The sequence below is a fragment of the Arvicanthis niloticus genome, chromosome 4, assembly GCF_011762505.2.
Source record: "Arvicanthis niloticus isolate mArvNil1 chromosome 4, mArvNil1.pat.X, whole genome shotgun sequence".
Lineage (NCBI taxonomy): Eukaryota > Metazoa > Chordata > Mammalia > Rodentia > Muridae > Arvicanthis > Arvicanthis niloticus.
Genome location: NC_047661.1, coordinates 79,905,649 through 79,933,233, shown reverse-complemented (window position 1 = coordinate 79,933,233; position 27,585 = coordinate 79,905,649). Strand labels below are relative to the sequence as shown.

The 27,585-nt window shown below is 43.0% G+C and overlaps 1 protein-coding gene across 2 annotated transcripts in view; it reads right to left on the bottom strand.

Moving 5' to 3' along the window:
- The window catches only part of Vtcn1 (V-set domain containing T cell activation inhibitor 1), a 64,101-nt gene that overhangs the window by 11,460 nt on the left and 25,056 nt on the right, over positions 1-27,585 (bottom strand). For both annotated transcript variants that reach the window (XR_013109987.1, XM_076933026.1), the window contains exons 2-3: positions 10,275-10,339; positions 1,794-2,141 (exon numbers count right to left, since the gene is read on the bottom strand). Coding sequence is in view for 1 of the 2 variants with exons in the window: in XM_076933026.1 (XP_076789141.1) it covers positions 1,794-2,141; positions 10,275-10,339 (413 nt within the window). In the remaining variant the exon portion in view is untranslated. The remainder of the gene's footprint in view (positions 1-1,793; positions 2,142-10,274; positions 10,340-27,585) is intronic.

The window sequence follows — 27,585 nt, the reverse complement described above, 5'->3', positions numbered from 1 at the left end:
ACTTTAAATTTACATAAAATCTCCAAAGACAGAATTCTCTGCAAGAGAGAATTCCTGTAGATTTTCCAGTCTGTTTCCTCTAATGTAGCAAGTTAAATAAATGGTCATTGTATCTCAAAACAGCATTTCTGTTAACTAAATTCCAGGCTTGATTTGTATTTTACCCATTAACATTGTTTTTCCTGTTGCTGTTCCCGAATCTAATCTTTATGTTTTCAGTAATTGTGTTGCCTTGGGGCCTTATAGACTGTGACATTTTCTTAGTCTTTCCATATTCTTTCTGGCTCTCACAATTTGAGTACCTGGTCAGGTAATGTGTAGGGCGCCTTTCTACTGGGACTTACATGATGTTCTTCTTATGGTTAGAGTTGGAGAGGAAGACAGTGGTAGGGAAAAGTTCCACCATCAGGATGGCATGCTAGGAGGTGCGTGCTCTCCTCACACAATTGCTGATGATGGGAGGGATCATTGGTTAGGTGTCTTTGAAAGGTGACTTCACTACTCCAACATACCCTGACAGGGCAGAATGGGAGCACTAAGTGTCACCTCTGCCTCCTGGAGAAGGGGGGAGAGAAGTAAGTTGTTTAGGATTTCTGTCTGAGTAGAATTTGTTTCATCTCCTTCCTTGTAAGTGTGTGAGTATGTTGTTTAAACCCTGAGCCATAATTTACTGTATTCTCTTGTTCCACCATTTGAAGTTTTTCACTGAAGTCTGCTCTGTTGGTCTGACCATCTCATGTTGCCCCACTGATCCCCGTCTTAAGATAAAGGAGATGAGGCTCAGAGAGTGTTCTGATTCTAGGGCTATGCTTTGTAGAATTACGTATAGCCAGGAGGAAGTCCTACAAAGACTAGGGGAGCACAGGCTAGCTTCTGCTTCCTACAAGGCCCCTTTCACCTTCGCCACGAGGGCTTCTTATCCCTTCTCTCATGTGGGTTGGGGTGTGGTCTTTCTCTTCCTGTGAACCCCCCCCCAACTGTTCCATTTCTCCTTCCCTTAGGTGTTCTTTATTATACATTAGTAATTGGTACCCTGTGCAGCCCTTCAGTTCTGTAAGCACTATACTAGAGACACTGTGAAAGGAGGGGCGGTCACGCTTGCTTATTAACAACCTTCATATGCTTCGTTGCATCTATCTGAATCCCTCTAGTAAATAGTGTTGGCACCGAGGTGTGGGTTTCAGTGGGGCCATATTACTGAGTTTGTATCAACAGCATTAGTTTGGTTGGTTCTTTTTTTTTTGGATCTCGCCTAAAATGGCTCTTGTCAGGAGTCTCTGGAGGGGACTCATTTCAGATGAGGGCCCGGGCCTAATTAGTATAGAAATATTCTGGGACAGATTGTGGGCTTTTCCTATTTGCAATGGCAGGGCCTACTTTCAAAAGACCATGTTCATTAGCTAGGGGTGGTGGGTGCGCCACACCTTTCATCCCAGTGGTTGGGAGGCAGAGGTAGGCAGGTCTCTGTGAGTTTGACAGTTACTTAGTGAGTTGCAGGCCAGCTAGGGCAACATAGGGAGACCCTCTACACCCTGGAGGGAGAGAGGGAGGAAGAGAAGGAGAGAGAGGAGAAAGAAAAAGAGAGAGAGAGAAAGAGAGAGGGAGGGAGAGAAAGAGGGACAGAGAATAGTCTTGAGTAAAACAAGATGGCCACTAACAGAACTGAGTAAGTTTTAGTCTGATATTGGTCATTTATGAGCACACCATGATATTTTTTATCAACAACTCATGCCCTCAGATATTCTCAGACATCTTTAAGTGTGACCCTCCCCCCTCATTCGGAAGCAACTCACCTCCAGTCTTATACTCAAGGTTTGCATTTCCCTTGCCTTTTGAAGTGCGGATGTAACACGTGTAGGTGCCAGCATCTGTGAGCTGCACATTTTTCAGTTTCAGGGAAGCATTGCCAACTACCACTTGATCTGCAAACACTGCTGTCCGGCCTCTGAACATCTCATGCTGCTGTGAGAAGTCGTCTTTGCCTTCTTTGAACTCATGGACAAAACCTTTGATGCCTTCTTTCAGCCACTGGATGATGATACCGTTGAGTTTGATATCCGGTTCAAAAGTACAGCTCAGGGTCCCATCCTCTCCAATGTTTCCAGCTGAGGTGAAGGTCGTGACTGTAATGAAGTGCTTGCCTGCGATTCAGGAAGGACCCATGCCAGTGAGGCCCTGGTACTTGGACAGTCATGTTCTTCATTAATACATACTGGACAGAGACGTCCAGGTCAGTTAGAAGTAGAGAAGGACACAAAAAGACATGACTAGAAAGACTAGAAAGAGCAGGAAGAAATGTTGGTATCTACAGCAGATCTGTGCACAACAGCTTCTGTAAGAACAATGTAGCCAAACCCTCAGAGGTAGCAAGAAGAAAACACATCAGAGCTGAGGAACTCTGGAACGTGAGTATTTACACACTGGCTTTGTTCCTTAGCAACCTTTTAACCATAAGTAAGTCATGTGACTATTCTGGCTCTCAGGGGAATAGAGGGAATGCCACTGTCTTGTCCACCTTGAGAGGTTATTGTGAGGAACAAATCAAGTGAGTATAAACTTGACTTGCTGAGTAACAGATACACAGGTACGGTATTATGCTTAGCTAATCAGAAGTGACACGAAGTGTTACTTCATGTTAACTAATACAGCTAGTAATTCCAAAGAAATTTCAATTCTAACATGCTGGGACTTTGTCTTTTTTGGAATGATGAAGAAACTCGGGCATGGAGAAGGGAAGTGCCATGGCTGAAGTTATAGTGTTATCTACATCATAATGAAGAGTGGTACTTAGTAATCTTTTGGTCCAAGATAGAAACTACCCTTCTCACCTGTTTGATCCTACCTGCAGGCGGAACACTGACTACAGTGGTATCTCCATTCAACTGCCTATTCTTTGGTTGTCCAGCCTACAGCCCACCCAGCCCAGGGCTCCTTGTACCACTTGTTCTGACTGATGGCACCTTAAGGTAATTTAATTAATTGAATATCTTTAGTGGCTCCCATGACACAGATGGGACACTAAGGAAATGGCCGTGGAGCCCAAGAGAATTATGAAACAGTTACAAGGAAAGGTGAGGAAGAGACCATGGAGAGTCTCATCCTGAGAGTCATGCTGGCTGCTGAGGATAATGGCAGGAAATGCTGTCCCAATCTCTGCATTTTCTTCACATATACACCTGATTTAAGCATTTAAGATGGTCCACACAGGCCTTTCTGACACCCACAGATGTCATCACGACGGGTCTTGGACACTTCTCCACAGTGTCAGCTTCCTTATTGGTGTTCCTACCGTGCATATCTTCCTTCATCCACCACATTTTAAATGCATTGCTCTTGCAGGCAGCTTTCTTAAAGGTGCAAGCCAAATACATCTGTCACCTAGGCACTAATTTCCCATGGTTACTACAGGCTCTGGAATGAGTTGCAGATTTCCCTGCCTGGCCTTCAATGCCAGGCATTGCTTGGCACACAGTGAATGCCTCTTGTTTCTGCCTGGCAGTTTCCTCTCCCACTGTCCTCCTTCATTGTGTGTGTCCAATAGTTTGTTGATTTTCTTTCTTCAATTTAAAGATTCACAAACAATTAGTACATGTTCCTTTTCAAATACAGAAGCAAGTGTTTTAGACATAAGGGTGTCCTTGGCACTTCTAGCTCATTAAGGCTCGGGATTGTCTAATTGACTCCAAGACCTTTGTAAAAGAGATGAGTGTAGTACATAGGAAATAGACCCAAAGACACCAAGCTAAACAGATTTGCATAAAACAAAAGATCAGAAGGCTAGCAATAGAAGAGTGAGTATAGCTAGAAAAAAGAGACGGAGGAGACGGGCATGCATAGGCTGGGCTGGAAGACGCTTTGGAGGTTTGGCAGTGTGGAAGAGAAGGGATTTGGGGAGCAGCTGCCATGCGAGGCCTTTTGTGAGAGAGATTTGAAAACTAACTAGGAGAGATGGCAAAAGAAGACTGGGATAAGAACACAACTCCCGTCTCCTGCCAGGCTTTTTCTTGAACCCTGCTTTGAAGATTCAGGCTTACGTTCAGTTATCTTTGTCTATTGGAAGGCCCAGGCTTGCATGGGCTGCATGGTCACGCTCCACATCTTCACTACCCTGCTCATCTTTCTCCTGTCAGGAGTTCCGGCTCACTGTCCCTGCTTACCTATGGTCTACTCTTACTGGAGCCAGCTGGGATGGCAGTCCTTCTGGGAAACCCTTTCCAGCCTGCCAGGGAAGAGTAGGCAGAAACACCTGCCCCGTAACTCTTCTTTTCCCTTTACCATGGCAACTGCCTTCCTCCTCCTTGACTCATGTCTGGACTTTGCACTAATCTACAAGCTTTGTCCAAAGGGGAAACTATTTCAGTAGTAACTATGGGTCTGATAGTGTTTACTGCTCTGTTCTACAGAGAAATAATGTTTTATGAGTTTATAAATGGAATTAAGCACAAATCAAAGCACAGCTTATATAATTTATCTATTGCCAGAGTGAAGAGTATGTGCCAAGATTACTGCATTTAAATTTGGGAGAAATATTAGCCTTTAGAAAAGACAATAAAAATACATACGGTTTCTCAATGAAACCTCAGAACAACTGGGACTCAGTCAGAGCTAGAGAGAAAGTGACTGTACTTCATAAAGTGTCATCAAAGTTAATCTGGAAAATTACTTTTCAGAAAAAATTCACATTATTAGCACAATTATGGAGGAAATGAAATGACAATGACATATCTCAGTTTGGAAATTGTGTTACAGAACTCATTTTAATGTATCAGCCTTGAGCCCACAGGTAGGAGATACATCTCCTAGAGAACTCGGTAATTAAAAATAGGCAGCTTTGGCATGCCTGGGGACCTGCCGCAGCTTCAGGTCATTTGAGGTTGCATTCATGATGTGGTATGAATTCACCAATCGAATCCTCATCCACAGGAAATAAAGAAGAAAATAAAACCAGTGAGAACCCCAGCAATCATGAAGAGGTAGGCTTGCTTTACATCCAGCCAGAGTCAACAAGTGCTTGTTACATGAATAAATAAAGAGTTAAGTGATTGAACAGAACTTAATGTGCAAAAGCAGAGTCTGTACTCAAATGTGCAAACACACCCTGGCTCAAGGAACATTATGTAGCCTGGTGTGGTGCAATTCTCCAGGCATTCTGACCAACAGAGGCTCCTAGGTGACTGGTGTGAAATGGACAAGAGTCCCTTAGAGATGGGGTAGAAGCCTCTGTCTGTTGATAGAGAATTCTGTGACTGACACAGATTTAAATAGTCTCATTGGCCTCTAAGGTTGCCCCCAAACTTCTCAGAAATTGATAATTTGCTGAAAAGACATAATTAGCTCAAGAGGGTAACCTAGCTTGGTTTCTACTGCTGTAACAAAATAGTGTCCAGAAGTGACTTGGAGGGGGGATGAGTTATTGGGCTTTGCTTCCACATCACAGTCCACTGTTGAGGGAAGTCAGAGCAAGAGCTCAAGGCAGGAACCTGGAGGCAGGCACTGAAGCAGGGACCATAGATCAGTGGCTCTCAACCATCTTAATGCTATGACCCTTTAATACAGTTCCTCATGTGGTGGTGACCCCCAGCCATAACATTATTTTCATTGTTATTTCATAACTGTAATTTTGCTACTGTTATGAATCATAATTTAAATATCTGTGTTTTCCTATGGTCTTAGGTGAGCCCCATGAAAGGATCATTTAATCCAGCTAGGGGTTATGACCCACAAGTTGAGAACCGCTGTTTTCTGGCTCACTTGTTCTGTTTGCTCAGCTACTTCTTTTCTAATTAAAACATATATGTAGTTATATTTATTGTATATGGGTGTTTGCCTATGGGTGCTATAAGCATATCTGCTGCTCCAGGAGGCCAGAAGAAGGTATCAGATCTCCTAGAGCTGGAGCTACAGATAGTTGTGATGTGCTATGTGGGTTCTAGAAACCAAAGTTGGGTTCTCTGAAAGAGCAGCCAGTGCTCTCAACTGCGGAGCCGTATCCTCAGCCCCTTAGCTCTCTTTCTTATGTAGCCCAGGCCCACCTGCCCCTGGATGGTCCTGCTCACAGTAGCCTGAACCCTCTCACAACAAACAGCAACTGAAGAAATGCCTCACAGACACAGCCTTATGCCGATTTGACCTGGGCAATTCTTCAGTTGAATTTCTCTCTTTGTAGGTGACTCTGGGCTTGAGTCAAGTTGACAGCTAATGCTATGACAATGGAGCAATTCCTGCCATAGCTCTGGTCACATGAGGAAAGGGATGGGAGACATCACAGGTGAGCAAACTGTAGTCTCAACATAGTCATATAGATGAGAAATGTTCAATTGTTTCTCCCCTGTAGGAGCAGGGATATTTTGGGGGGTGGGCAGGGAGAATTATAGGAAACATGAAGTAAACATTTCATAGAAATTGTGATGGGGTCACTGGTTAAAACTTAGGAAATGAACTGTCCTTTGACACAATGCAGTACAGGTTCTATACATTTCGACGGTATAGAGCACACTAGAAGCCTTTATCGGAGGGTCCTGTAGCATCGACTGGATGGCAGCTGTGCAGAATGCACCATAGCTCATGACTTAGTGATAGAAACACACAGCCTGCTCCAGGCTGGGATGATACCTAGGGGTAGGTACCATGCTACTCAAAGAGGAAAATGGGTGTGTAGTGTTTGCTTATATGAAGAAACTAGGAAAGACACTAGATCAGGAAAAGGAAAGGGAAGACATACGGATGTGGCAGTGTGGGCATCTGGGAATGTGGTGATTATATCACTCTGGGTCCTACCTCTGTCACTTTCTGGGTATGTGACACTGGGAGAGACCTTAATTCATGCTTTTATGTGTAAAATGAGAGTGTACCCTCATGGGGTCTCTAATAGGACTAAATGATACAATGCAAGTAAGGGCCTAATGATGCCTCTGACTTGCCATGCCAATCCTTAAACCATGCATATAAAAAACATTAACTCCAACTATCAAGATCAAGGCCTTGGGAGGTAAGAAAGGAATGCCTCACTGAATGATTTGCTCTCAGTGGCTCATTTTAAGCTACAGAGGTGAAAATGTACATCAGACCCCTTTTATGAACGAGCATAAAGGAGCTCTGAGGTTAGTAACTTGCTTAGTGCCCTGGGTCTAGCAAGCAGGGAAGCCAGGATCAAACCAGTCTTGTCTGGCATTTACCCTAGCTCCTTCTAGCATATTTTGCTGATAACGAAGGCCAGATTGAAATATGACAGGTGTCAACCCATTATAAAGGTATCACCACTTTAAGAATAAAAGAAATAGGGCTGAGGATATAATTCAGCGACAGAGTACTTGCCTGGCATGTGTAAGACCCTAGGTTTGATTCCCCAACGCTACAGTACATAAATATAAAAATTTTAAAATAAAACAACTAAAGACCATAAAATTAAGAAATGGGAGGAGCTGTTTTTACAGATGACTGTAATGTCTGGAAATATCAAATATTTTCCAAACAATTTGAATAATGTTTCTGATAAGTGCATAGAAGCGTATCCAGTGTCCAAAGGTAGAACATTAATAGATGATGTCTTGTGGCTGCCTGTTGTGACCGCCCTAGCTTCAAAAGAGGTCTACCTTGGGGTGGTCAGGAAATTGTGTAGTTCCCAAAAGGTGCTAAATGACCGTGTTGATATTAATAGCATTTGTGGTGTCGAATCGTGGCTGCCATTTGTCCAGTGACCATATCAGGAAGTTAATGAGTAGTCTCTAGGTTCTCACACATTGATCTTGACTATTTTAACAGTCAGAAAACTGATTCTGGAAAGTTAAGTTACCTCCCAAAGGGCATGACATTGTCTAATTTGAGAGCCACCTGCCTCTGGTCCTTTCTCACACTGTGTGGAACCATTGAAGAGGCCAGTGAGTGACTGGTAATGCAGAGCTGAGGTGCTTACTATGCCCAGAGACCTTCCTGCCACATCTCCTTTCCTCCTGAACACCCTTTAACTAGAAATTGGTGAGAGTCCCCCAACCTCTCTTCAAAACAATTCACTGCAAGTGAAGTTTGTGTTGTATGGAGTTCACATTTACAATGCTCATCTATTTATTTGCTTGCTTGTCTTTGCAGTATCTGGGTAGACCCCAGAATTTTGTACATTGGGTAAGAGATCCATCCTCAGCCTTTGATTTTGTTTTTTCCCTTTTATTCATTAATATATATATGATTGTGAGTTTCATTATTTTCAGGCATGTATGTAATAATTTTGGTCATATTCACCTTTTTGTCCCTCTATCACTCCTGAGGAACCCCTTCTTCTAAGACTCCTTTCTACTTCGTCTTTTTCTTCCTGTGACCCAATAGGTTTAATTACAGTTTCTCATAGGATTGTGGGCAAAAGATTATCTACAGGAGCATAGGTGACTCAGTAGGGGCTTGCCACAGAGGAAAGAGTCTCCCCTCCTCCAGCAACTTCCAACTGCCAATAGCTCCCGGGGAAGGGTGGGCTCATGAGCCTCTCAGCTCTACACAACTGTTAACTGCATAGGAATCCTCATGGAGGGAGGAGAGGAGAGGACCTAAGATTTAGAGGCAGGAAAAGAGATGAAATAATGCAAATCAAAAGAAGGTAATTAAAAGGGAAGACAGGTGGTCTCCCACTTATGATGGTTCAGTTTGTGATTATTAGAATTCATGATGGTGCAAAAACAATATGCATTTAGTAAAAAGTATACTCCAAATTTTGATCTTTTATGTGCTCCAGGACTGGTGATGCATGGTGGGATAGTAGTGGTGATGCTGGCACCAGTAGCTCCCATTAGGCTACATGTTTTCACAGAGCCAATGGGCACACTCTGCAGTGTGTTGTGTGCCAAGTATGTTATTTGACAGGTTGGGTGTATTAAATGCACCGAAGTTGCAATGTTTCCAACATATAATTGGGACACTGGAATGTAGCACGGTTATAAATCAAAGACCATCTGTATTAGAATAAAACATACCAGCAAGTTCAGAAATGTATCAACACACACATGGAGGGCTGTTTTATGATGATGGATGCATTAGAGGGAAGAATATGTTTTCAATTAATGGTGCTGGATCTATTGGATAACCACATGGAAATATTGAATCTTGACTGGTATGTGGTAAAAGCCACTCTAGATGGTTTGTAAGCATACTGGTCAGATGTAAAAGAATGAAGCTTCTAGAAATTTAGAAGATTTTCATGACCTCAAGGAAGGTTAAAAAAAAGTTTTAAATTGATTAGATTAAGTTCTGCATATGAAGGAAAAGATTGATAAATTTGGCTATGTTAAAATGAATACCGTTTGTTCATAGAAATCTATTAAGGAAGTGAAAAGGCAAGAAAGCCATAGATCAAGAGAGATCTGGTAATACTCATAGCCGGTTTCCAGCCAGAACCACAAGTCAGAAAGAAAAACAAGTGGCTAGAGACACGGCTTCCTGGTTAAGAGTGCCTAGAGCTCTTTCACAGGTCCTGAGTTTTGCCCCTCATCTACACTGGGCTGCTCACAACTACCTGTCACCCCCCCCCCCCCCGTTCTCTGGGGTCTAGCGCCCTCTTCTGGCCTCCGTAGGCACTATACTCATGTGCACAAACATATCCTCAGACATATAGCCACATAATTAAAAGTAAAAATAAAATCTTAAAAAATAAAACCAGAGAAACTCAATTTTAAAGTAAGTAGAATATATTTTTCATGATAAGGAAAGTAGGTAAGAATACTGATGCCTTGTCTTAACAAACACACATATAGCAAGTCTTGTTTAGTTCCAGCCTTGTCATCACTATTTAATAACCAGATATTGGAGGATAGTGATTTAGGGAAGAGACAGCTGAAAACATAAAGACTAAAATCATGAAATGACAGCTTGGCCACAGACCAAGTTAAAATAAGTACATTGGCCCTAGTCAGGAGGTTTATGGGAAACAGCAAACAACTGGCCTTAGAGAAGACAGCTGCTGGCCTAACTGCATCATAGTTAACAGCATCAATAGATGTTCTGGAGATGTGACCTATCAGAATAGGGATGGGAGGGCTTCCTGCAGCGAGCTAACTGCCTTTGAAGAGCGGCTATTGTGACATGCATTTCCTACATGGTGTGGCAGTCATGGCCAGTTCTCCCTTTACCTAAGGCTCCTGTTTAGAAGGGACTAATAAAAGGACTCAGTATGGAGAGCAAGTGTCTGCTTTGAAGTATTCTGGAAAGAGATCCTGTCCTTCTCAAGTCCCAGTGAGTGAGAAGAGGTTTAACAGAGATGGACACAGCATGGACTTTGGTTAGATGGCACATACCTGAAATACCAAAGCCAATGATGAGTGCGATGGCCCCAGCCAGGATGATGATGATGTTAATAATACTGTGGGCAGAGATGGAGAAACAGCAAGTCACTTCTCTGTTGTATCTGACACAGTGCCTCAGAACTGCCCCATATAATATATGCTATCTAAGGCATTCTCAAGCTTTTCTCCCACATGAGCTTTTCCTAGAAATAGGTACCTTAGAAAGAAGTCTTAGTGATGCCACTCCATTCCACTGGAGTCTGGGCACAGGTGAAGAAACTTCCCTTTCATCTGATAGTGTCATCTCACTTTCTATTTCCAGATCAGAGAAGACCATTGTTGGAGTCAGACTGATGGTAATATCTTTCCATATTGCCCAAGGGCACATGAGGAAAACTTGTGTCCCTTAGCAACTCTGCCCACCTTCTTGTATTACTGTTTTCCTTTCTTGATTCTTTCTGGAGAAATTCACCTCCTCCTGGGCATACCTTTCTGACTTTGTATCAATTCATAGCTGGTCTACTATGCCTGTAAGTCCCCAGTGACTGTCTTCTGACCCTTATTTTAAATGAGTGGGCTGGAGATGTATGACGTAGCAAGAAAGCATGTGCTTAGAACTACACATCTCACGTACTCACTCTTCATCCTTCTACAGGCTGCCTACAGGAGCCCACCTTTCACCCTATCCCCATTCCTTGAGGACTCCACCTCTTGGTGCAGACTCAGGGTCCTCTTAGCTCTTACCCATTGGCCCTTTCATCCTTCCCTTCTAGGCCATCTCCATTCCTTTGTGTCAACTGCTAATCTGCATAACACTTTCTTTCAGAGAAATCACAACAGTAGGGACTCACTATCCTTCTTGTCCACTATTCCAACCACTCTACACTTGCTCTTAACCTGCCTGCAGGACCTCTCCCTAAAAATCCATTTCCTGGGGATTATGCCTATTGGCAGAGAAGAACAGGATTTCTTCCTGGGACCCTGTCTCCCTAGCTATTTCCTTCTGCCCATCTCCACCTTTCCTCTTAGCTCATCTCTATTTCTTTGTGTTGCCTGCCACCTGACAGAAGCAATCTCTATCTGAGAACCCTCAGCCACTATACATTTTTAGGATCTAAAGTGGGCAAGAACAAACAAAGAACAGAACTATTTGCTCAAAAAAGGCTAGATATCTATGCCATGAAGTACCCCAAATATTATAACTACAGATGCCTTGATCCCCGTGCAAAAGCAAACATGAATAGCCAAGACAATATGTCCCCTCTAAAAGCTGGTAAAGCTATTAAACCCTGAGAAATTTAGTTTAGCTGATACAAAAGACAAGGATTTCAGAATAGCAATTATGACTATGTTTGAAGATATTAAAGAGGATATGAACCAATTCCCTAATGAAGACTGGGAAAACACAAATGGTTAAATGAAATATTGAAAACATTGTAAGACTTCAAGTCATGAAAGTAGAAATAGAATCACCAAAGAAAATCCAAGCTAAACTAAAACTAGAAAAGAAAATGTAAAACTTAAGAAGTCAAACAAAAGCCACAGAGATAAGCTTCTCTCACAGATTACAGGACATGGGAGAGAAAATCTCAGGTCTTGAAGACAAAATAAAAGAATGGACACCTTAGTCAAAGAAAATGTTAAATCTAAAATAGTCTAGGCACAAATCATCCAGAAAACCTGGTCTATAATGAAAAGATCAAACTGATGTACAGTAGAAACAGAGGAAGGAGAAGCAGCCCAGATTAAAGTCACAAAAATATTTTAAATAAAATTATAATAGAACATTTTCCCAATTTAAAGAAAGAGATGCTTATCAAGGTCCAAGATACACACAGTGTTGTAGATGGGCCTGGCACTGTTTGTATTTTGATGTAAATTCCACTGTCCTGGGAGGGGCTGTGGACAAGGAGTGAGTCACATACTCAGGTGACTTATGAAGCAATCCCCTAATGAATAAAGGAGTCAATCACTGGGCGAGTAAGAGGGACTTCCAGGTTGGAGAGGGGATGAGAGGAAGAGGAAAGGGAGAGAGGCCTTTTGGATCAGGGATAGCATAAGGGCAAGATGTAGCTGTTAGTGTCTCCTGGTTTCATGACAGATCTGCCAGGATTTGCCACCTTAGGAATTAGGTTTATATGGTTTACAAGATTAGGATTCTAGTTGTTGTGCCCAGAGATTGAGTTACCATTGTTTCTAAACCAAGTTTGTGTGGTGTTTTTCTTTTTGTGGTGACTCAACTGGATTCAAGAGAGAAAAGTACAGCAGCAAAGTGTAGGTTTGCCTGATGTGGACCACAAAGGCTGTGGGGGGTTTGAAGCCCAGAGCTGGTATGGTAGATCCTGCCAAGGGAAATTAGCCAGTTGGGTGGAGAAGTCTTGGGGGCCCTGGGCCAGAGGGTCTGCCAAGATGAGAACACTCCGCTGGGGCCATGTGGCCCACCGGTGCTGGGCATAGCATGGGAACCATGCTGTTCTTTTTTTATAATTCCCACAACACACAGAATACCACATGACAAGACCAGAAAAGAAATTACCCATGAAATAATCAAAACATTGAATGTATAGGACAAAGATAGACTATTAAAAGCTGCAAATGAAAAAGACAATACAAAACAAATAACATATAAAGGCAGACCCATTAGAATAATACTGGACTTTTCACTGGAGACTCTGAAAGCCAGAAAGGCCTGGAGAGATGTTCTACAGATTCTGAGAGACCATAGATGACAGACTGCTGCACCCAGCAAAACTATCAATTACAACAAATGGAGAAAGAAAAACACTTCATGATGAAACCACATTTAAGCAGTATTTAACTATAAGTCCAGCTCAGCGATTAGGCAGTAGAAGAGGAGGTGGAGCTGGGAGAGAAAGAGAGAAAGGGGAGGGGAGAAAAAGAGAAAAGGGAAGGGAGAAAAAGAGGAAGGAGGAGAAGAACAATAAAATTATCCACAATTCCATCATCCAGACACAAACACTGTTTGATTTTTGAGGCGAATTCTGACAGCTGTTAATTAACAGATTAACAAATGACACTTGAGATAGAAAATGCTAGATAAGATTGTTGTTTACACTTCCTGTCTGCTCGAATTGTATGATAGACATGTTGTCCCACACACCACTTACAGCTTATATCATCCCCCCCATCCAAAAACTTCATGTGCCTCGCCTCCACATTATGACTGACGTGGAGATTATGCATCTTTCCTAAAGTCACTTAGCAAGTGGCAGAGCCAAGGTTAGACTCTGTCTCTCAGATCTGCACTCAGTTACTTTGTCTAGTGCTCCTCAGAGTGGAGGCTAGTGGTAGGGTGTGGGGGAAAATGTCCTTCTTTTATACTTAAGCAGTGGTTGTCAACCTGTGGCTGAGACCCCTTTTGGAGTGGGGTTCACTGACCCTTTCATAGGGGTCCCCTAAGACGATTAGAAAACAAAAATGTTTACAGTTATAATTCGTAACAGTCTCAAAATGACAGTTATGAAGTATCAACATAAATAATTTTATAGTTGGGGGTCACCACAACATGAAGAACTTTATTAAAGGGTCACAGCATTGGGAAGGTTGAGAACCACTGGCTTAGGTTAACCCATGCTTCAAGAGGGCATCAGGTTTGACATAGGCACAACAGAAGGCACAGGATAAGGGGTGCATTGGCAAAGCCATTTCAGAGAAGCTTGCCCTCTGCTGCCTGTCCTGCCATGGACAGCATCAGGAGTGGGTACTCAGCCGCTGGTGACTCACACACTCCTCACACCTACACTGCAGTTATTCAACAGGCAGGACAAGAGCAAGCAGAGAAGCAAAGAATGATGTTATAGACTGAGAAAGGATGCACACAGCATGTTACTTTCTGTACTGAATGAGCTCATCGTACCTGCCTCCCTTTGGCTCAGGGTGGGCCCATCGCAGAGAGCTGACTTGAGGAAAAACTTGTCAACAGTTGCCTTGGAGTGCAAGCCTTGCTGAGGTTCAGCCATGGGGCAGTAAGAGGTACTCTTAAAAACAGGGCATCTGCTAACCATTAGACCTCGGTGACCACTTCCCTTCTCCATCCCTTACTCTCCAGGCCTGAGACTATAACTTATCAAACTGAAAGCAAGAAGGACCTCGTGGCTCACCCTGACTGCAGCCACTTGCATTTGTGAAGTCTTTTCGCTTCCTTTAACTATATGATAACCTTCTAAGACTCATTCCTTTATAAAATGGGATAAGAGCAATCTTCCATTCACTTTACTTACTAGAAACATGTCATAGTTTGCATATATTTACCCATCCCCAAGTCCTTACGCTAGTACCACAGAATGTGACTCTCTTACAAATGGGGCCATTGCAGATGCAATGAATTCAAATGAGATAAAACTGGAGTGGGTGTCCTTCCAAAAAGAAGAAATTAAGCTGGCAGCATTATATATACCTATTATGCCAACCAGTCCAGAGGCTAAAGCAAGGGAGATCCCTTTTTCCTCAGGGACCCAAAACCAGTGTAGGCAACATAATGAGACAGTTTCAAAAAGTAAATTAAGCTAAAAAAAAAAACTTGCAGAAACATACACACACACATACACATATGGAGAACACCAGGTGACGGTGAAGGTGAAGATGTATGAACTGAGGAAACCAGGCTGGCAGTCTCCAGGGTCCAGGGCAAATAGAAGGAATCCATTCCCTCTCCTCACTCTCAGAAGTAACTAATGTAGCAGTCTGGACTGTGAGGCAGCACACTTACTGTTGTATAAACCACCCATTTTGCGTCACTTCCCTATGACTTTTCCCTAACAAACTAATAAAAACATTGTTTTGGGACCAAACAGTTGATAGTTCACAATACCCGAAGGACTATCCACACATTACTTCTTCCTGAACAGAACAACAATGGCTTATGCTCTAAGATCAAGAATCGACAAATGGGACCTCATAAAATTGCAAAGCTTCTGTAAGGCAAAGGACACTGTCAATAAGACAAAATGGCAACCAACAGATTGGGAAAAGATCATTACCAATCCTATATCTGATAGAGGGCTAATATGGAATATATACAAAGAACTCAAGAAATTAGATGCCAGACAACAAAATAACCCCATCTGAGGAATTCGGATCAGACTGGCCTGTAGACACGTTTGTGAGGGATGGCTTTGATTAATTGAGGTAGGAGGGCCAAGCCTTCTGTGGGCAGTTCCATTCCCTAGGCTATATAAGTAAGCTAGCTAAACATGAACCTGAGTGAGCCCTATAGCAAGCAGCATTTTCCCATGGTTTCTACTTCAAGTTCTTGCTTGAATTTTAACCCTGCCATTCCTCAAGGAAGGATTATAACTAGGAAGGTGAAACAAACCCTCCTCTTCCCTAAGTTGCTGTTGATCAGTGTGCTTTATCGAAGTAACAGGATGAAACTGGAATACTCACTGAGGGGGATGGAGGTTGTGTTAGTCCCTTAAGGAGCCGAGCCCATCCTCATTGCCCTAGGCCTACATGTGTCCCTGAACAGCACCACAGGACTTTGCCATCTGTCTGTCTGTCTGTCTGTCTGCAAGTGCTCTAAGGAGCCACCTGCAGTCTTGTTTTTGTTCTCTTTTTCTAAACTTGTAGTCTCTTGGGAAATTGGTCAGCCTTCAGAGTCTTGGAAAGAAAAGCAGGAACTGTCAGCACAGCCAAGCTAAATCTGTTGCTTGTTAATTAAAAAAATACACTTCTCCTTAGTCCACTGCACTGCTTGTTCTGTGTGTCAACTTGATACAAGCTAGAGTCATCAGAAAGGAAAACGCCTCAGCTGAGTAAATGCCTCCATGAGATCCAGCTGTGGGGGAGGGCCCAGCTCATTGTGGGTGGTGCCACTCCTGGGCTGCTGGTCCTGGGTTCTATTAGAAAGCAGGCTGAGCAAGCCATGGGAAGCAAGCCAGTAAACGGCACCCTCCATGGCCTCTGCATCAGCTCCTGCCTCCAGATTCCTGCTCCTGCTTGTGCTCCTGTCCTGACTTCCTTCGGTGATGAACAGTGATGTGGAAACATACGCAGAATAAACCCTTTCCTTCCCAACTTGCTTCTTGGTCCTAGTGCTTCATCGCAGTATTAGAAACCCTAAGACAGCCACCCAATTTGTAATGAATGAAGTCTGCTGTCTTATGATCCTTTAATCTCTCAGTCATTCTCCAGGTAATTCTGTGTATCCTACCATACATACTGATGCCCATAAGCCTTTTAAAACAGCTGCACACAAGCACCACACTCACTCTACTTAAGTAAGCCAGTGATGAGAGCTGAAGACTGGCACCAAGTCTCTCAAGTGTGCTACTGATGCAGAAAGGTGTTGGGTCCAAAGGGTACTCCCAGACCCTCAAAAGGCACTGTTGTCCCCAAATGACTGCCTGGGCTCAGCTCAGGCCAGACATAGGAGGATTGCTGGCAGAGAAATAGAGGCTTACATGCAGCATTTCTGGGAAATCTGTGAAATGGGTTTCTATCTGCCCACTTCCCTTATCTCCCCTTGCCTCCAGTGAATGGGGCATCTGGTTCTCTATTGGTGTATACCTGTGGCACATATCAAAGCCCATGCTAGCCTCCAGTCTCCACTGTTATTCTAGTTTAGTAGGATTTTTAGTGGTCTTACTTCAACTGTCTTGGGGACACTTTCTGGGGGCAGAGTGTTCTTAGTATGTGGAATAAGAAGCAAGTGGGCCTAAAGCTGCCGTGGCGGTTTAGCACCGTGGGGGAGCGGGGGAGAGTGAAAGGGCATGGACAAAAAAGTTTCATGTGAGATGATCTTACCTTGTTTTCTGTTTTTTTACTTTACCAGAATAGTTTCCAGAGACAACACTAGAAAAAATATCAACGTAAAACTCTATGCTCTAGAGGCTGGACAGATGGCTCAGTGGTTAAGAGCACCCAGAAGAGCCATGTGGGTTCTAGCACCCACATGGCTGCTCACAACCACTCGTAATTCCAGTTCCCAAGGATCCAATGCCCTCCTCTGGCTTCTGAGGCATGCATGTGGTGCACAGCCATACATGCAGGTAAAACACTTATACACATAAAACAACAACAACAACAACAACAACAACAACAACAACAAAACCTACAAAACTGTCTTCTAACCTGTGTGTTAGAATTAACAGTATATTTTTGTTAGAGACTCTTTAAAAAGGGACCCAAATGAAAATCAATATTTTGGGGAGACTTGATAATTTATTAAATTTTTTTTCCTTGTGGTTTTTCAAGACAGCCCTGGCTGTCCTTGAAACTTGCTCTATAGACTGGGCTGGCCTTGAACTCACAGAGTTTCGATTGCCTCTGCCTCCTGATTACTGGGATTAAAGGTGTGTGCTGCCACCACCCAACTCAACTTATTAAATATTTATTACTTATATTCACTATGTGAAAGTTGTAGTGTTAGGAAAGGTGAATAAAAGACAGAGCTGAGGTAAACAGAGTCCCTGTCTTCATGGAGTGCTCATGGTTAAAGTAAATGTGAAGACAAAGGCTAAAAGGGAAGAAACTAATGTCTCACTTTAACAACTAGGTCAGGTTATTCCAGCCTGACCTTAATGGTTTCTGGTGTCTTATACAGGCACTAGGGCCTAACTCCTAATGTCCCTTGGAGGCTTGGGTGGCCAGTCTCATGAAACAATGCACACCATAAAACTTCCCACTTAACAAAAATATGGAGAAGTCAGCCTGGCTAACTACCCAGCAGGAATGTCACATAAGATTAAGACTAAGTAGCTTTGCCCCGTTTCTGCCTGGCAACCCCTCTCCTTGGGAGCTTGCCTGCTGCCTCTGCAGTGTATTTCAATATATTCTCCCTCTGTCTTTTCATGTGCTGGGTAAATTCTTTTACCTCTTTCTTATGCCTTTTGCCTGGCACTGAATTCTAACTCTCTCTCTCTCTCTCTCTCTCTCTCTCTCTCTCTCTCTCTCTTCCTCTCTCTTTCTCTCTCCCTCCCCCACCCTCTCTCTCACAGAAGTGCCCATGGGCATGCATGCACACACATAATTTTAATAAAATGCAGAATGTGTTGAAGGCTTTGGTAAAAAAAAAAAAAACCAAAACAAAAAGGGATCAAATTTTCACAAGAATTCCATGGAGGTAGGAACTGTTTAAGGCAGGGAAAACAAAGAAAATTAAAAAAAAATTTATAAGCACATTTCTAGAAACTGAAATGAAAGATTTTACTCAGAAATACATTTAAATAACCCATGTTACTACACAGAGTCTGTCCCAGGTGGAAACACACAGAAAAGGTGCCATTTTGACCACACTGGTGGGGTTAGGACCTTGGCTCCTCACTTCAGTGCCTGGCTGGGAGGTGCTTTCAGAAGTGCAGAAGCCTTCCAGTGAGGGGCCAGCTTTGCAGCATCTGCCCTGCCCCAGGACCTGTGTTTAGTTGCTTTACGTGTCTTTGATCCTATGGTTGCTGCCTTTCACGGGACTTAAAAGAAACTGGGCATTTGTTCAAATATCTTGCATGAGTTCCTGAAAGATCTCACATTCTGCAATAAAGGTAATGAGGCTTATATAAGGAAAGTAGGGCAAAGGACGGACCACTCAAAACCCAGGCAACTTTGTAATTGGTCCATCATGAGAAACAGTAACCCAAATCGAAGACGGTGAGCTGGAAGCCAAAATAGGCATCCCATTAGGACCAGATGTGCTTCCAACAGCATTAAATATGCACAGAATAATAGAGCAGGTACCCTGGCTGTCAGCACAGGGAGCCAGTGAAAGCCTTGAGAAGCAAAGTACACAGAAGAAGTGAGCCATCAACATGTGAGGCTGGGGTCATCAACGAGGCGCACATCTCCTGGGAGGTGGTTTCAATCGCAGGCATTCATTCAAAATTAAAGAGAAAATGAAATGGAAAGCCATGCAGAGCCTTTCCCACTGAGGTTGTTATTTTTCTATTTCAGTTTTTCTTGCATTTGGGAATAAATCTGTGTGAAGCAGCCCAGCTTCCACATAATCCTGTCACCAACCCCTGCTTTCTAATTACAAAAGAGCTTACTCATGTTCTAGAAACACATTTTACAGCAGACTATATTGCTGCAAATATTAAGATATAAACTAGGACAGAGACCCCTATCTCTGAAGGATAAAAATTTCAAAACATCAGAGCTCTCAGTCTCAAAATTAGTTTCTAAATTCGCATACAAGTAAATAGGCTTCGTTATGTCATGGCCATACTATTCTAGTTAAGCTCCACTGTCAACTTGATGAGATCTAGAATTGCCTGGGAGATGGCCTCTGGGCATGCTAGTGAAGGATTATCCTGATTAGGGTAACTGGAGCTGGGAACCCACAGTGGATGGGTTCCCTAGGCTGGAATTCTAGACTGAATTAAAAAGGAGAAAGTGAGCTGAGTAACAGTGTGCATTCATCACCCTCTGCTTTCTGTTGCTGAAAGTGATACACAGAGCTGATTCAGTCTCAGTCACTTTTTCTTCCTCGTGTGATGTGCAGCCTTGAACCTCGAGCTAAAACAAGCCTTGTTCTCTTTCAAGTTTCTTTTGCCAGGGTATTTTGTCACAGCAACAGGAAAAGAAGCTGAGCCATATATACTGTCATCTTTTGTCCTCTTCCCTTACTCCCTTCCCTAGCCCCCTGCCTCCCTATGGCTGGTGTTCTCTCTTCCTGCCTTTCTGTTTTTCTGTCATTGTATGTTCTATTATCCTCCTCTGAAACCTTTATACTTTCCTCCCCACAATGGATCTCCTTCTAGTTTTATGACCTATACCCCCACCATACCCATACATATACACACACATATAAAGTTTAACATCTAGAGAAACATGTTGTAATTATCGCTCTGATTCTGGGATGCCATGCTTAACATAGTCATTCCCATCCACTTTCCTTCAAATGTCATGATTTCACTTTCCTTTATGGCTGAACAAATCATTGTGTATATAAACCATATTTCCCTCAAACACTTGTTGATAGACATCTAAGCTGGTTCCAGGTCTTAGCTATTGTGGACAATTTTAACACATAGGGACGTGCATGCATCTCTGCAGTAGATCTGAAAGTCGTTTGGGTGTATCCCCAGCAGTAGCTCAGCTGGGCCATAGGCAGCTCTGTTTCCAGTTTTTTGTTTTTTTTTTTTTTTTTTGAGGAGCCTCCATGCTGGTTCCCATAGTAACTGCATTAGTTTATGCTCCCACGGGCAGTGAATTGGGGATCCCCATTCCTGCCTTTGTTGTCTAAAGGCCTTAGCTCTTCGTCATGTCCTGTGTTCAGTGTTCTCTGTACAGGTTGTTGTTCAATCCTAACAATAACACTATGTGGCAAGCAACACCCCCAGCACCCTTTTTCATGTGAGGAAACTGAGTCTCCAGTTAAGTAACAGCTCTTACATTCACAGCTATGACTGTGTTAGGTTTCAGGCCTGGGGATTCTGGCTTACAAGCCTGTGCCTTCGGCTATTTGAGAAAATGGCCCATGTGGAAGGCGGCCATAGCTTGCAAGGCTCCCTTGTTGCCACCCCTGCATATCTTCATCAGCCTCTTTTGTGGAAATAAGGGCTTTTGGGGGCTGCTGCATCTCCTGTAGAGACCTTGACATGTTCTTTGTTTTATTCCCTTATGAATGGTTCCTGTTTCCTCCCTAAGCCGACAGACTCTACATTCCTCATGGGTCATCTGCTTAGCTCTACTTGCATAACTGAAAGTGTTTAGAACTCTGAAAGCTAGGTTAGGTAAGCAATCTGAACAACGCCACTTAAAAACAGTATGTGAAGGAGACTGAGTAAATCAAGTTGAGGACATTACTTTGATTTTCTCATTAGCATGAGGAAGAAATAGCAATTTTCCTTCCATAACCCTGACTCCTGAAGCTCTGCACTGAACTACCTGAGCATCAACACACTCAGGACCATGTGTCTATACTGAAAAGCAGAATATAGCATCTGCTTACATGGCAGTCACATTGTATTAGGCATCACACAGTCTAGAAATTTGCCTCAAGTGTTTGAAAGGGTGGGTATGCAATACACAAACCCTGTGCCATTTTCTGTGAGGAACCTGACAGATACAGCTTTCTGTATCTGCACAGGGGCCATCTTCTATTCTAGAACCAATCCATTCAGAATTCCAAAAGACAATGTTTTTAAAAACACCATGCAGTACAAAGCATTGAGCTTCAGGGGGGAAAGCACAACCATGCTCTAGGTATTGATGCATACCAGTTTGAAGCTTCTGAGCCTTGTTGATGATCTAAATTTCCTCCTCAGAGCTGAGGAATCCAGGGTATACAGTGTTTGCTGATCTCTACTGTTCCCCCATTGTAAGCCTTTCTAATGGTGAAGACAAGATCAAGCTTTGATTCAGGAAACTGAAAGTAGGACTGAGAACAGCGAGTGAAAGGTCATGATCTTGGAAGAGGAGGCGTTGTATCATGGGACGTGGCGAGTCTGCGTGGAAGATGAAAGACATCCCATGTAGCCTGTCCACGTTGCTTTAATGGTGGTGGCTGGCCGGGTTTTCCATTTAGCAAGGCGACTTTAGGAAATAACATGCATGAGACTTGACTGCTGTTCATTTATGGGCTCTCTGTTCCCTGTTGCTTTCCCCAAAAATCACAGCACAGTATGGCAGGGTTGCACAGGCCCCATGATTACACCGTGACTTGGCTCCCAACATCACAAATCTAGAGAGGGAGACATGGCCAGAAAACGAATTTCATTTTGCATGCCAACAACTATCTGATTGATGGGTAGTGGCGGCCCAGAATATTGTGCTGGAAAAGATTTCAAGGTAGCCTCAGGGCTCCTGGGGAAGGGTGCCAGCCATGATAAAATGTGAGCATGCAGGCCCTATGGGTGTCAGCTGTGGGTCAGCAACAAGATAAACAGTGCTTTAACTAGCTGCAACTAAAACCTGCCAGAATCTTAGGCTAGTTTAAAATAAATGTAGCAATGCTCGCTGATACTCTGTGCACAATTTTGGCACATACTTAAGAACTCTGATTGGCACATGTAGTTAGAATGGGGCTTCCCAACCTTGGCACTGTGGATCACTTAGGCTGGGTAAGTTTTTGTTGCTAGGGGGGTTACAATCCTGGGCATCATGGGGTATTTGTAACCAGCTTCCCTGACTTCTCTCTTTTAGTCTTTAACCTTTATCCTCCTGGCAGCCAGAAATCTTTCACATACATGGTCCCATTAGAACACATGTTTTTTTGAAGAAGGAAGAAAACTGAGTTAATGTGAAGGAGAGTAAATACAAGCTGTGATCTTTTTAATCTTTGAAAAATGCCGTGTGGGCTTGTTCTCTGTGACCCCAGAAGAAACAAAGCTCTTGGGTGACAGTTCCACGGGGTAGATTAAGACTCATACAACTCCCTGGCACTGGCCTGAGACGCCAGCCCCTCATCACTAGATGCCTTGCAAAAGTGGATTTGTAACATCAGGTAAAAGACAGAAAATTTGAATGTCCATTTATATCGTTATGTGATCTTGTGATTTTATAGTCCCCGGAATTTGTTCTGACCTTGTCTTTCCCTCAGTTCTGTATTCTGTACATACCTCACACTCCTTTTCTTATTATAACAGTGACAACTGATACCTCATTCCTCACACAGTTGTGGAAGCAAGAAGCAAGCCGAGGCCTAAGGTGGAGTAAGTGTCTCAGGACTCTTCCTTGGGATATCAGAGCAAGATTAGACACTGGTTGAAGACCCCATCACCTTTAGACTTAGCTATTGTATGTAAGTCTACTGTTCTGTAAACACTTGCCAGCTATGTGCTCTGCACAGTTATAACCATTGGAAGGATGCACAGTTATCTACAGATTGAGAACAGCATTCATCTTGTTTGGCAGGTGTCTTTTGTCTGGGACTGTGAAAGGAATGCTGAAAAGGGAGTAGCAGATGGAAAATTCCAGAATAGTAATAAGCAGATACCTATCCCTAGACAATATTTGAGTTGGCAGTGGACCTGTCCTTTTCATCAGTAGGCCAGTTCTATTTGCAACTACCCCCTGATTGCTGTGAAGCACACATGTCATTGTCCTGGTAGTTTCTACCACACAACCAGAGACAGACAAAAGGCAGTGCAAGCTCTAGTCCTTCCTGTATTTCCAGTTCTCAATGGGGGGAGGGGGGCTGGGGAGGAGGTAGGGAGGGATTCCAGAAGATTCCTTCAGCAGGATAACTGCCTCCATTGTGCTTAAAAGCAAACAGTTCAAGTATTTTATGACCCTCTCTTGAAGAAGGACCTGAACTGTTAGAAAAGCCAGCTAGCCCATAAGCAACATATGCTGTCAGAACCAAACAGTTTCCTAACTGTGCGTTCTCCAAACAGGGTTAGGAGAGAGGTGCTCATACCACACCTCCAACCAGTGACCCTTCTCCTGACTGAGTGGTTATCTTGGAAGGTCTGTTTGCTCACAGTCCCCACACAGGTCACTTTGCCCTCTTCATTTTATCTATTCCTTTGGCTCAGCCATAAACGTGGGCAGGAGCATGGCTTGGCTGGATTACCATGGCTGAAACTGAAGAAACAGGGAGAGGGTGCTGCAATGTCTCTCCTCTGTCAAGTCTTCAAGAGAGCTAGGTTTCTTCCTAACTGAGGCTCCCAAGAGCCGGAGACACAGAGTTGAGCCATACTGTCATCCTATACCCTCACCACATTCAACACTTCCTCCACGGGGTTGTTGAGAAGAGCCAAATAAACAAACAGCTTACTAATGTTTAAATATTAGCTGTTATTGCTAAACTGTAAAATTAATGTTTTTTTTTTTGTTTTGTTTTTTTTATTCCTTCCGCTATCTCAAAGTTCATACTGAGGCTAGACTTTAAAGCTATTTTCCCCACCTTTCTCTCCTGGAACCTGCCACCTCATTGAACTGGTTTGCTCTTTGTCTCCTTTTGCTCTGTCTCTGATTAGAATAGCCGTCAACCTCTGAGTGGATTTTCAAAAGCCATCCAAAGTCTATCTCAGCCTCAGGCGCCTGCCCTGGGAAGCCAGCTCATAGCTACCCTAGATTCTCATTCCTTCATGAATTCAGGTTGGGATAGGGGTGGACCTAAGAAGGTGCTAGGGCACAGAGCACAGAGGTGGAGACAGGAGAGAGGGGAAGGAGAGGGCTGCTCTACTAAAGAGAGCACAGTTTTGTTTAGCCCACCCCATCGAGGCATGAGCTCCTGTGGTCTGGGTCTCAGGCAGACATATGGCCAGTGACCTATAATTGAGGTTACCTTTGCAACACCCTAAAGCCACGGTGGCTCTTTTGACTTCTCATTCCTCTTCTTGCCTCCTGGGAACCCAGGCCTGTCACTGCAAAAAGACACAGAAGCGTTTGGGCAGGTTGCCTCTCAGAGAACCTTGCCTCAGGAGTCAGTTTATTGTTTGTTCATTAATAAAGCTGGAACAAAACTCATCTGTCCATCCTGGAGCTTTTCTCTGCCATGTCACACATCTCTAAAACCCTCATCCCCAGTCCTTAGTGGTCTGCTCTTCTCTGCTGTGACGCACGGCACAATCATGTCAAGTTTTGTTTGTGCCGAGGCTTCTGTCATTCCTTATGTCAGGAATGCCAGAACTCTATGAAAATAGATGCTTACATGCTGGAAGCCATTAGGAAGTCAAAATTTAAGATTTATTCATTTTTAATGTGCACTGATGTTTTTACCCTCATGAATGCCTGTGCAAAGGTGCCAGATCCTCTGGAACTGGAGTTACAGATAGTTGTAAGCTGCCATGTGGATGCTGGGAATCGAACCTAGATCCTAAGGAATAGTAGCCAGTGCTCTTAACCACTGAGCCATCTCTTCAGCCCGAACAGGGAATATATTATTCAGTCTTCCAAAAGGAAGTCTTCCTAGTACTCACCCTTATTTTCTGGGACCTACATTCTCATATTCGAGAGTTGGGCACAGTCCTGCAGATATGGCCTTATAAAGCTTGTGAGAATCCAGGTGTAAAATCATGAAGGCCTAGCCTACTGGATCCACAGTCACCATAGTCAGACAGCCCCCGGGAGTACCCTGTTCTTGGATTGCCCCCTTTGTACTCTGAAACTTCCCTGATGACCCTTGCATGATCATACCAAGAACTGTTCTGAGACCCAAGGATCAACATCTTAAGTTGACCCCTTTGGTGGGCCTGGCCATCTGTAAGAAACACATAGAAATGTTTCTGAGCCTTTGGCATGGGATCTTGTCTCTCCCTCTTCCCCGGGGCCAGGTTAACCCAGAGCTCACCTCATGATGTTAGGCTTTCTCAGTTTGCCGCTTTCCGTTTGTCCAAGCTAACTGCTGGGATTTAGCTTTCTCCTACAAACTCCTCCTGGTAGGAACTCCAAACCTGACAACTGTATGCCAGAAGGCCCTGTATCTACCTATAACCCTCCCACATATAGCCCCAAATTCTACTTCTTAATTTGGGGGCCAACTTGGTCTACTGCAGCCAACATCCTGGCATGGACCCAGGCTATATGGCTACAGGGCTATTGTGAAATTCAAACTTTTCTTTTTATCAGTTTAAAAAGTCTGCACATTCAAATACCTTGACTTTATTTTGAAAAAGGATTTGACTTAAATATAAAAATATTGATTAGACCATAGAAGTAGAGAATGTACACTAGTCCAAAATGTTTAAAAAGTTCACACATCTGTACATTCGAGAGTTTACATGGATTTGCGCTCCACATCTGTATGCTCCAACCCTAAAGAATTACTTTGGGCCTTCAACATACACAGCTGTTTCTTGCCACTATGCCCACGATCATGCTGATATTCAGGTTCGTGGACACAGCATTTGATAATTTAAATGTGATTTTATAATGCTTGCTTAAATAAAGGTTCTGCCTTGCAGACAGTTTTCTTCAGAGTGTCTAACACATGGTTTTCTAAGCACATTGGATTAATAAATATTCATACTGTGTGCTACTATGGGAACGAAACCGTTCTGAACTTTTGGAGCCATTTATGGTAGAAATTATCACTCGTCTTTCTCTATAAAGGAACACAGTAGTTTTTAAGACTGTGGAGTGAAATCTTGCCAATGTTATGAATCATAACAAAATGTCCTGGAACATTCGAATATGAGAAACCCACTTGGCCTGGATCAAGAATGGAGCCCAGAGGAGGAGCTGATAATAGTGGCGAGTGATTACTTGTTAAAACTGAGTCTTCTTGAACACTTTCTTCCAGAAATGAGGCACAAACTAAAATTCCTCCTCTAAGAGAAAAGGAACATTGGAGAAGATGTAATAAGTTAAGTTTACAACAGTAAGGAAAACTAAATATTCTTTTTAAAAAAATATCAACCATCTAACTAAAATGTACTCAAAATGCTGAATTGAAAAAAAAAGAAAAAAAAAAAAAAAAACCCAAACAAACTAGGGGCTGGAGCGATGGCTCAGAGGTTAACAGCACTGTCTGCCCTTCCAGAGGACCTGGGTTCAGTTTCAGAAGCCACAAGGCAGCTCACAACTGTCTTTAACTCCAGTTCCAAGAGACCTTGATACCCTCACAGAGGCATGTAGGCAAAAACACCAATACACATTAGATAAATTAATAAATAACCAAACTGAACCACGCATGCATAAATTTGAGTACTTGGTCTTGCTGGAAAGAGAAAGAGAAGAGAAGAGGTTAAGAGTAAGGAAATCACAGATTCAGACCAAGGAGAGGGTGCTAACTGCCACAGCTGTCCCTGTGTCCCAGCATGTTACAAATACCAGAAACAGGCACAAGGGCCAAAGAAGTCCAGGAACCTGACTGGAGACCGACTCACACAAGTGAGTACCCTTCACCAAATGCAACCACCCCATCTGAGACGAATCTATGGAGCCTCCAGTCATAAAGAATCCTAAACCAACAATTAGCTTTTCAGGGCCTGGATTGCCAACGCTCCAATGCATAACTGTAGCAAGAGCAAATGTTCTCTGAAGAAACGCACTGTTTAGCCCAGATCTTCGAAGAATTTCAGCTGACAAAATTCTTACAAGTAGAAGTTCATAATAATGTAAGTCAGAAAATACAAAAGAAAAACATCACTATGCATAGGAATTAATAGACACAAGGACTGGATTTTAAATCAAGACTTTAGACCCAGAAATCATTAGATGGAAAATATAAAATAACCCTATGCAGCAGGTTAAAACAAGTAAACAAACAAACACCAACTGACCAGATAGATTAAGGGAAAAACATCTGAACAGATAACTAAAAAACTAGACAAAACCCAAAACAAACAAACAACAACAATTTAGGACTGGTATACATTCTCTACTTTCTATGGCCTAATCAATATTTTTATATTTAAGTCAAATCCTTTTTCAAGATAATATCAAGGTATTTGAATGTGCAGACATTTTAAACTGATAA